Raw genomic sequence first — 11,268 nt, forward strand, 5'->3', positions numbered from 1 at the left:
GGAGAGGAAGGGCAAGCCGTTTAAGATCCAGCAGTTGTATTTAACATTGCAATCTCCTGCATTGCCAACTTTCACAGCTGCACTCCATGTTATGTTAAACAGCCACAAATTCATTCATGCTTTTATTACGGATTGCTGCTGTGGTCAGAGCATTGCTCACCACAAGCAGAGCTCCCTGGGGTGACAGAATCCTCCTGCAAGGGCATGTGTGGATTCTGGCCACAAAACCTCAGGATTGGTAGCCCCTGGAGCATTAGGAGCATCAATTTCTGATGTTCATCTATTTCCTTAGTACTTAGAGCCTGTAGTTCCAGGGACTCCAGAAAGCAGGTATGGATTGAGGGAATCATTCAAATCACAGACTAAAATATCTTGAGAAATTGATTACTGTGAGGTAAAGAACTATTCCTTCTTCAAACACATCACTAGGGATCCCAGGGTAAATGACTGGCAAGTGTCCTCCTCCCTAGATTGAGGGAATGCTTCAAAATGTGGCTAGCATGTCAAGTACAAGTATATTTAATGAAAATATGTTGCTTTTCACCCTGTTTGCTGCAAGCAGAGGTGCTAATAGTGCCTTGGGCAAAGAAACTGGGTTGATATACTGCTGTTCGAGATGAACTGCTGATCTTGCTGCTCTTGACTCCATGAGGGGTGAGGAACCCAGGCTCTGCCACCTGTGCTTTTGGCTGTTCTAAGAAGATTTTGAAAAAGGACCTGCCTGAACAAAGAAATAAAAGCCCTGAGGTGCATTTCCTCTTCTTGCCACAGATGGGTAAGTGGGAATTTAGGGAGGACTGAAGCCATTATACTCTTATGTATCCTATGGTGGTAAGCAGAGACATCCCAATGTAGACCAAATATAAGTTCTATGCAACTGAAGTACATAAACACCTAAATTGGAATCCTACCTAAGAGGTACAAAAAGACCCATTTGACCTGATATTACAGGATGGATGGCTTATGAGGAAAGACTGATACCACTATCAAGGAACAGATCCTTGATGAACTTATGCCATTAAGTCTAGGTAGCAAAAGCTAGTCCCAAGTTAATATTTCACAATGTGTTGCATTACTCATATTACTCAAAAAATGTTCATGAGAGGAAATTTCATCATCCTAACACTGCCCTGTCATGTTTCATGTGCATACAAAGAACCCAGCCTCTATTGTCAGAATGTATCAGCATGCAAAAATAGACTCATCATCTTACTTTATTCTTAAATTCAGTGGAGGCTCCAAATGAAAAGAGAAACTTCACTACATCATTGTGGCCTTGCTGTGCAGCAAAGAACAGAGAAGTTGCACCTGACTGTAAAGGAAAAATGGATTAAAAGAGTAACAAACACATAACACACTTGACCAAAGTATAGACATTTCAAATTAAAAAGTATTGATGTCAATCAGTTAAATATCAGCTGAATAGACATGATGAATTTGAAGACTCCAGAGGACACCAGGTATCTTAAATCAGTCTCCTTCCCACTGCACTGAAAAATCTGTCCAGCACCATATACCTGAGTAAAATCCAAGAACTGAAACCCCTTATTTTAAACAAGTCGTAGAAGATACTGTCATTAACACATGAGCAAATTGGGCCCCAAAAAATTACCATGTAAGATTTTAATGGCTGGACAGAAGGAAGAAGGAAAGGAAAGGAAAGGAAAGGAAAGGAAAGGAAAGGAAAGGAAAGGAAAGGAAAGGAAAGGAAAGGAAAGGAAAGGAAAGGAAAGGAAAGGAAAGGAAAGGAAAGAAGGAAAGAAGATAGAAAACAAGTGCAGTCTTTTCTGACTTTTGGCTCTCTCACCCCCACGTAGAAAGCACAGGAAATGGGAGCTACACATGAAATTCACTCCAGTGCCAAAGCCTTGGCAATAACACATATTGCCCTATTTAGACCATTTTGGAGCCCCCTCTCCTGCACATTTAAGGGACTCTCACTTCCCCAAGCTTCACAACAACTTCAGACCACAAGAGCACTGGCTGGAGTATGTGCATTTAGTTGCAGAACAGTGCCATTGGTCTTTAGATCTTAAACTTCATCTGTTTTACTTCCTTTCTGCGACAGAGGGATTTTGGAGGCTTTCAGTGTTTTTCTTTTTGTTGGCTCGTTGAATCTGTATTTCCTGAGCGATAATCAAGAGCAGCTCCATAAAACTGTTCTTAACTTTTTCTTTTGTTGCTGCTTTCCAAGCAATGTTTACCTAAGGGAAGGGACATATTTAAGTACATGTTTTGTTAGAACAGGACCCCACTGAAAGACACTGACAATCATGGTTAGAGCAAGTTTAGGCCAGTAAGTGCAAAGACACCTATATCATCAAACATGGCATTCACTGACTCAGTAACTTGCAGATGTCAGCATGAGATTAATGCTCTGGTTGCAGGTAACCAAGGAAAGTAAGAAATATTGGCTTGCATTGTTGGAGCAATGAGCACACTGCTGCCCTGCTCTACCTGTCACCATCCCATGTAACTGCATGCTTTCCTTAAATTGCTCTTCTCATAGGAACAGTGGCCATCCCAGAGCCCAGAGCAATTCTGCTCTTTGTGTAGCCAACACACAGACCAGAGCAACTGCAACTACTCCTTACAACTGTCTGCATGGAGTATGAGTGAAAGGCAGCTTCCCAAAAACATCAGTTGCTGATGTCCATTCCATGCTGATGTCATAGTGCAAGACATGCCTTGAATGCCAAGCAGAGATGCAGGGAAGGGTACGGGTGATAAAGCTGTGTGATTGTTAGAGATGAGTTGGCTCAGACTAAAAGGCAGAAACTCCATACAGAGTCAAAAATAATCCCTGTGCTAGCAATGGCATCCACTCTGTTTTAATGACCAGGCTGCAGATGAAAAGGTAAAGGTCTTCTTATTATTTATCCCATCCAGAGAGCTGTAAATTATAGTGCCAGCAAGTAAAACTGCAAATACATAAATGACATAACCCTGGAGGGTTATATCCCAGATGTAATTGAGCCTCACCAACCAGATGTGCTGAAAATGTTTGATGAATTATTTATAAATGTACCTCTGGCATCTGATTTTCTGTTGTAAACTCCAGATATCTGGTTCCCTGATGTCCTCAGAACAGAGCCTGTTTTACGTGTTACAAATACACTGTACAGCAAGTGACAAAGAAACAATTGGCAACAAGCAGCAGACAACACTCATTATTTGTAATAAACCAACAGTCACTTAATCAAGCCCTGTTTGAATCCTACCTCTCTCTGCAGATTGATATCTGCTCCTTGCAACACCAATTCCCGTACACAATCTATGTGGCCATAGTAAGATGCTACCATCAGAGCTGTTGTGCCAAGCTGGGAGTAAGGAAAAACAAGTCAGTACCTTCAACAGACACCTACAGCAATGAACCAGGCTGTCTGGAAGAGACAGCATCTCTGCCAAAAAGCTGGAGGGAGCTTACAATACCTTATTGTCCCAAAATAAGTGCAACAAATATTAAAAAATGGGTTTTGTTTCTAAAAAGCTTTTTTTCTCTTTTTAGTCAGAGAATCCCAAAGTTCTTTGCATCATTTCCAGAAGAATAACCTCAGACACAGGAGCTGAGTGACTCAGCTGAGTCACTTAATTCTGAGTCATAGTCAGGAGTAGGGGCTGGGTGATTCGAACAGCAATTCCCTATCCAAATAATGAGAGCAAACTCAGTTGGTGACTCTTCATATTGTAAGAGAGAACTTTCTGTACAAAAATATGTATTCAACTCCCTCAGAACACTATAAGGTCACTTCCAGTGAATGAAGTAGGATTTATATGTATGCAGTGTATGGACATTATGCAGAAACCACATGCATAAGGATGAAACATATCCTTCAAAAACATTCCCACACAAAGCTCAATTTAAAGAAGGAATGGGTGACATTACAAAAAAGAAGCATGTGGTCTTAACTGTACAAAAATAATTCAGTCTAGAAAAGGTGTGTCTGATACAATTATTAATGTAGTGCAGTATGAAAGTTCTTGTCCAAAATTAGGCTTATTTTGAGAAAAAATGAACAGCAGTGACTTTATTTTTTTCGCACTGATCTCCGTCCTGTTTACTTCAAGCCTCCACTTGAACATCCTTCCCTCCCTGTCAGGACAGTCATAGCACCACCTCCAGAGGTACTGTAGGACAAATACTTGCCTATAGGGCAAAAATGAAATGGAAATGAAAAGATAGGTTGAAGTCAATGGGCTCAGGAAATCTCTTACACTTCGAAGGCATTCAAAGTGAGAGAAGCTGTGGCAAGTTCATGTTTCAGGCTTGAAGTGGCACTAATCCTGTACAACACCAGCACAATTCAGTGTCAGTCAGTCCCAATGCCAAACAAAAGAAACCTGGAACTTCTCAACCTCGTTTTTCCCTTGCTCTTTGACACAGCTTAGCACAATCAAGTATCTCACCATGTGTTGTAGGCAGAACAGAAAGAAATTATCTGTGCTATCAGCCCATTTCTAATCTCAAAACTAATTTCAACCCATGTCAATTAGAGTAAGGAAATTCCCATGAAATCCATCATGTGCCTGGGCTCCTCTTGCTTGGCAATCTTGTGCCTTCATGTTGGCGCCCAGTTCAGAAACTGGGTGGAGGAGGAAGAATTTAGGAGACCAGCAGTTCTAATTATGAGGTCGGCTAGCTGACAGAATCATTGCTACCTGGGCTCAATTGAGCCAACTCTTTACTGTGATCTATTACTGCAATGATATTTCTTTGCAAAGAGAAGCCTGAGGTGCTAGGATCTGTGTTTTTAATGTCAGCACCACAAATAACTGTGTAAGACACATTCTTGAGTGCTGGCAAATTCTTAACCCCTTGCCACTGATGTAAATCATCATGCTATTTTATCGTACATTTCAAGGTTGATTACTGACAAGAAAAGGTTTTAAATCATCCTGAAGTGCCGTAAGACTTTTGTATGTTTCATGTTAGATCCCTACTACACCCTCTGCATGGTGGGCTATGGAAAGTGATGCAAAATGAGTGCTGTGGCTGTAGGCGCATTGTGTGCATACGCTGTCTTTGCAGTCCACATCTACTCGCCCACTGTTCAGCAGCAGCTGGAGGAGAGCCAGGTTTCCTTTCCTTGCAGCCCAAAATGCAGCATTGGCGAGTGGTGTTTCTTTCTGGTGGAAAAAAAAAAGAAGAAAAAAAGCAAAAAAGCAAGCAGAAATAAATCACTTTGGAAAATACATTGGACAAGCATACACATTGCATACATTCTGCACTCAAGCCAGACAAGTTTCAGCTTAGTGTGCCGTTCATTCAAATCCAGAGCATGGAAACAAAACTAATTTCATTTCTTTGTGCAAAGAGATCAGTCTTCCTGTGCTACCTCATGTTATTTCAAGACTTCCTTGTGTCCATGGCAGCTTATGTCTCTTAGATTGCTCTGTAATGAGAGATGATGATGCTAGGCCAGACCCACAGGGAAACATCACAGAAAACAACATGCTCACTGGTACTTGTATTGTCTACTTCTGTGGTGGAGCTGGCCACAGTTAGGTTGAAGCATCCTGCTGACATGCCCTGCTGCAGGACATCCTCTTGGGTTTCAGATTAGCTTTCTGTCATCTCCTTTTCTGTACATAAAGTTCCAACACAGGAAAAGTATTACTCATGCATCTCCCAGACTACTTGTTCTACCTCCTGCCTGGAATGAGCACTGTGTGACTGTGGGCATGTGCAATATCTCCCGGGTAGGAATGAATGATGACTGCTCCAGCAAAGGAAAGGGACAAAAAAAAAAGATGTGGACTTTGTTCCTAACCTCTTTATCTAATCAATGCAGACAGCTGCTAATATGCCACCTCGACAGGTAAGCACTGTCATGGCTTAAGTGTGGGGGAAACACCATAGTGGCAATGATATGTACCCTAGAGCAGGCTCATGGCGCTGATTTTTTAATAAGACCCCAAACCACCAACAGTTCAGTAAAGCATCACTTCACTTCATAGTCACTTATAACAAAAGAGAGTCAAAAATACCCAGGGGCCTTGCTTTCCAGTGAACCCTGCCTTCAGGATAACCCAAAGAGAGTGCAGAGTGGATACAAAAGTCAATCATTCAGCTTAGGAATGAAATAGGCACTTCTGCTTGTCTAAATGTCAATGCACACATGTAATGTGGTGTGGTAGGGAATCAAGATTCAATTGTTTAATGGTTTGTAATTAAAATGCACATATACAGCACAGTTTAAATTGCTTCCTTTGCTGACATGAAGATAATAAACTTTGCAGAAACCCGCAGACACAGAATCATGAATCAGAAGCTATCTCAAGTCTGTTACATCGAGCACTTTCCATGGGTTGCATTCTTAATATTAATAGGTTGGAAAACTGGCAGCTGTTTGAGATGAGAGAAGTTCCAACCATTCAATAAATTATAAGTCACTTCCTATAAATTGATAGTGATATTTCTTGTACCAGCACACACAGGGGCAGGAGTCTGAAAGTTTTAGCAAGCACAATAAGCCAAATTCTGATCTTCTTTTCACAGCTAATGCATTTCCCTGGAGAATCTGTAGATAATGTTGATTAAAGTAGAGAGAGCTGTATATCCCCTCCTTGCTGGCAACACTGTAGTGTCTTCCTGTCTTTACCCTCAGAACCACTACAATTTTATGTAAAAGCAAACAATTGACCTAAACACACAGAGGCTCATGTTGCCCTTTCTGCTCTGATTTATTAGATGGATATTTATTCATAGAGCTGGCAGTTAGGAATATTGTCTTATTGGCTTTGTTATTATGATAATCACTGGAAAGCCATTGCAAAATAATTATATTTAGACCTTACAGAATGGAAAACCAAATTCCTTACCTTTTATTGCCCCAATCTACCCCTTAAAGTTTTAGTAAGTTTAGAGGTACATCCATAAAGGGAAAGATTTATTTAATCCACCCCAGTTTTCACTACAAGGGCACAACAGTAGACTGGATTTTTATTATGCACACCATACACCACTACCTTCATTGGTCAGGTGGGTAGGAATTGGAATCAATATTCAAGAACTCCTGACCTGATTTCACCTGATTTCACCAGTGGGAAAAGAACTAAATGTCCAGTGTCACCCTGGACTGCAAGTAGAAGTACAAAGTCTTTGGCCTTATGAGTCATAAATTCCTACCTCTTTTTCCTCCCCTCTAAGTCATACAGTAGCTCTTCAGCAAAGTTGTCCTCATACTTTGGATCAGACCCAATGAATGGAAGAATTCTTCAGTGCATCAAGGGCACAAAACTAAGTTTCTCACAGTGGTGCTTTTGACCCCATTTGCACTGACTGCTAACAGCACTTGTACTTCCCCTCATGCCCCTGCATTGCTTGGGATTCTTTGTATAAAAGTAGAGTATACAGCACACTCAGACCATCAACCATCCAGTGATTAGATTGAAAAATCAGATGCAAATCTGAGCTATTTTACCTGCTAAGGTGAATGAAAGTGCAGAATCATTCAGATGATCTGGGAACCTTACAAGAACACCCTCATTGTGTACCATGTGGCAGTTTATATCTCTGGATCTATAACTCTGTGTTCTTCATTGTCATCAGCAATACTGACATCACTGGTAGGCAAAATGTAAGATACCACTTTGGGGTTAGTAATCTGATTAACTGAATTATTTTTGAGCAATAAATGGTTTTTAAACTGCAGGATGTGACTGCTGTTGTTCAGTTATGAACTCAGTCTTGTCTCATCTGCTGCTTCTTAGGGAGAAGGAATGTTGAATTTCAAGAGATTAATTGGACAAAATTTTAATGTAATTCTTACCATAAAGCTAATCTGCTCCCAAAGTATCCTCAAAATAAACAACTGATCCTCAGCACTGACAGTCTGGGAGCAGAATGTAATAAACATTTGAAAATGATTAGCTAATAGCTTTGGTGAAAATTGCTTCTTTCATTATGTCATTTACTCCAGCATCAGCAACTTTGAGAATAAAATTTCCTTCACTTCATCAAATTCTCTGAAGTTTTATTTTAAAATCTGGCTGTGCTATTAATTTTGATTGTTTGTATGCTTTTATGAGAGCCCAAAGATGAAATGCTGGCATTATATTCATGCTGTACTGACATTAGAAAAAACAGTTACTCAAAAATGGCCTAGAGGAAAATACATATTATAAATCTGACAAGACCATTTCTATGCAGGGATACAGAAAAAATGAATTGTGGTAATGTATCTGTGTCATTTTAGGAATATTGAGGAGGAAAGTATAATTTAAATGTTGTGACCACCAGCTCCTGCTCTTTGCCTTACCTTTCACTTGCTGTTTGCAGAAAAAGGGCAGGTGGCAGTGGGGTGACTACTGAGGAGGAAGAGTGCAGTTCTTAAACAGGGGTCTTGCAGATGAAAGAAAAGAGGCAATAGACAAAGAGAAAGAAAAGAGAGGAAAGAGAACACTAGCACACTGGCTTGCTCTTTGTACTGTCAAAATACAAGAAAATTCTCTTCTTAGTTTCCAAACCAGTCCTAATGGAAAGGAGGAACTGAGTAAAAGGTTTTAAGAAGAACTGGAAATCAGGATCAAGTGTGATGGAAAAGGCTAGTGCAACTTAGGATCAAAGAGTTCCTTATTAGATAGCAATATATCCTACATGAAGGATCCCGACAGAAAAGAAAGGTTGTTCAATAAATAAATGTTGTTTAGTCAGGCTAAATGTGGTAGAAGAGAGGATATTTGTGTGAGAAAGAAAGATAATGCTATGCCATGGGTAAGTAGGATAATAAGATGGAAAACATGAATAGCCAGTGGCAAACACAGATAGTAAGGATCCAAGTCAAGTTCATGATCTTCTGAGAAAGAGAAAATGTCAAACAAAAAGTCACAGAAAAGGGAGAGAAGACAGAGAGAGGAAGGTATGGGCTGCAGCTCTTCAGAGAGAGGGAAAGAGGTGAGCTACTTCGAACAGGAATACTTGAGGGAATACAATGTGAGATATAGAGCACAGAAAAGGAGCTGATAGGGACAGAACAGAAAGTTATACCTGAAGAACAAGTTAAATAAACAAGGAGGCAAAAAAGGATAAGAAAGCAAGAAGAGGCTGGCATCACCAGGAACATGGGGGTGTTAGGGTTGATGTTTGTGAAGGTGGGAAAAAACTCACAGAGATGGAATGGAGGGACAGAAAGACTAAGGAAAAAAAAAAAAAGGAGGTGTGAAACCAATGCAGGACCAAAAAGGGATGACTACTGAGACTGCAGTCCAGAAAGCCACGTGTATCCTGAGCTACATCAAAAGAACCACGACCAGCAGGTTGAGGAAAGCGATTACCTCCCCCAGTTCTGCTCTGCTAAGACCACACCTGGAGTACCATATTCAGGTCTGGGGCTTCCAACATAAGGATGTTGGAGCAAATCCAGAAGAGGGCCATGAAGATGATCAGAGGGCTGGAGCACAACTCCTATGAAGACAGACTGAGAGAGCTGGGGCTGTTCAGCCTGAAGAAGAGAAGGCTCCAAGTAGACCTTAGAGCAGCCTTCCAGTACCTAAAGGGGACACTCAAGAGAGATGGAGAGGGACTTTTTACAAGGGCATGTAGTGATAGGACAAGGATAAATGGCTTTAAACTGAAAGGGTGTAGGTTTAGAGTGAGTATTAGGAAAACATTCTTTACTGTCAGGGTGGTGAGGCACTGGAACAGGTTGCCCAGAGAAGTTGTGGATGCTTCATCCCCAGAAGTATCCACAGCCAGGCTGGATGGAGCTTTGAGCAACCTGGTCTAGTAGAAAGTGTCCCTGTTCATGGCATGGGGCTGGAACAAGATGATCTTTAAGTTCCCTTCCAACCAAAGGCACTCTATGATTTCACCACCAAGTGTAAGGCTGAGCTGCACTTTGAACAAAGGTTCTCTTCTGTGTGCCACATGAGGGCTTTAACTGCAAGTGAAAACTATCTGCTGCACCACCATTGAACTGAAAGGGTGCCACCAAAGCACCTGCATTCCAGGGGGGGAGATATCCTGACAGGAGTGAGGCAAGTACAGGGAATAATCCATCAAATAAAGTAATGCAACACAAGCAATATGGCAAAGGACTGGCACTGAGCTGCTGATCAATAAGAGAAGGGCAAGCACAGCAACCAGAAAGTGCATAACAGAGATGTACATTCATCATAAATATAATCTGTTAACATCATTAGTAAATTGCTGCTTGCTTCCCTCTTTGCCAAATAATCTTATTAATCCTGTCTCTAAATTGAAAAACTTATTTCAGGCAATCTTTTGAAATGACTGCTCTTACATGGGTTTGGATGGCAGAAGTACAAAAAGTGACAGGAATCACAGCTGGCAAAGGGAACGAACCAGTCTGGCTTCAGTGGCCACCACAGCCTGAAAGGAAGAGCACGGATAAAAGCTGCCTCCTAACTATTACACAACCAGCGCCAGCAGAGACGGTGGGAAAAAGTGAGGAGGAGGCTCCTGACTGCACCAAAACCCACAGCACGGAGCCCGGTCACCCTAGAGCCAGCGTAAAGCTCCACGGATGCTCGCAGTTTATGTAACACAAGCCACGCACCCTTTTGGGGCTGGCAGCTGGGAAAAGCGCCCGCTCCATCAGCTGCCACGGCAGCCCTCCCGGGGCACCTAAAGCCCGGGAAGGACGCTGCTGTTTTCTTTCATTCCGCCCTACACCACCCTCGTTTTTCCTGAAAAAAATAAAATAAATCAATCCCCAAATCCACGGATGCGACAGAGCACTGCACGGGTTGCCGGCATGACAAGCGCAAAGCGAGAACCCAAACGCGCATCCCCCCGCCCCTCTGCCCGGCTCACCTTGAACGACATCCTGCACATCGCCGCGCTCCGCCTCCGCCCCGCTCTGCGCCCGCCCGCGCAGCTCGGTCCGCACCGCTCCGCGCCCGGGGCTGCGCGGGGCCGGGGCGGGGCGCGGCTCGGGGCCGGCACCACCCTCCCTCCCGCATCACTTTGAGCTCATGGGGTTCTGGCTACTATTCCTCTTCAAAGGTTCTTTTTGGGGCGGGATGGAAGTATTTGGGATTTATTATTATTATTATTATTATTATTATTATTATTAACTCTATTGGAATATATACTAATTAAATTAGCCTACAAGTTTATATAATTACAGAAAATGGTATTTCATTGTTATTGTTGCTGCTTATAATTATTATTGTTATTTCTATTGTTGTTGTTGTTGATATTAGTAGTAGTAGTGGTATTAGTACTAGTATTATTTAAAATGGGTCCCTGCTGCAGCAGCATCCTGAGAAGCCAGCCCCCAGTGGAGGACCAACACCACTCAG

At 42.0% G+C, this 11,268-nt stretch overlaps 1 protein-coding gene across 3 annotated transcripts in view; it reads right to left on the reverse strand.

The window, feature by feature from the left end:
- Nucleotides 1-10,880, reverse strand: part of ANKRD29 (ankyrin repeat domain 29) — a 30,593-nt gene extending 19,713 nt beyond the window's left edge. For 2 of the 3 annotated variants that reach the window (XM_085052701.1, XM_085052699.1), the window contains exons 1-4: nucleotides 10,778-10,880; nucleotides 5,017-5,127; nucleotides 3,222-3,320; nucleotides 1,214-1,312 (exon numbers count right to left, since the gene is read on the reverse strand). In XM_085052701.1, the coding sequence (XP_084908827.1) occupies nucleotides 1,214-1,312; nucleotides 3,222-3,320; nucleotides 5,017-5,127; nucleotides 10,778-10,798 (330 nt within the window). In that variant the 5' untranslated portion in view covers nucleotides 10,799-10,880. The remainder of the gene's footprint in view (nucleotides 1-1,213; nucleotides 1,313-3,221; nucleotides 3,321-5,016; nucleotides 5,128-10,777) is intronic. The other variant, XM_085052700.1, reaches the window with a different exon arrangement.
- Nucleotides 10,881-11,268: the final 388 nt, after the last annotated feature.

Source organism: Lichenostomus cassidix, chromosome 2 (assembly GCF_008360975.1).
Source record: "Lichenostomus cassidix isolate B80296 chromosome 2, HeHo_3.0, whole genome shotgun sequence".
NCBI lineage: Eukaryota > Metazoa > Chordata > Aves > Passeriformes > Meliphagidae > Lichenostomus > Lichenostomus cassidix.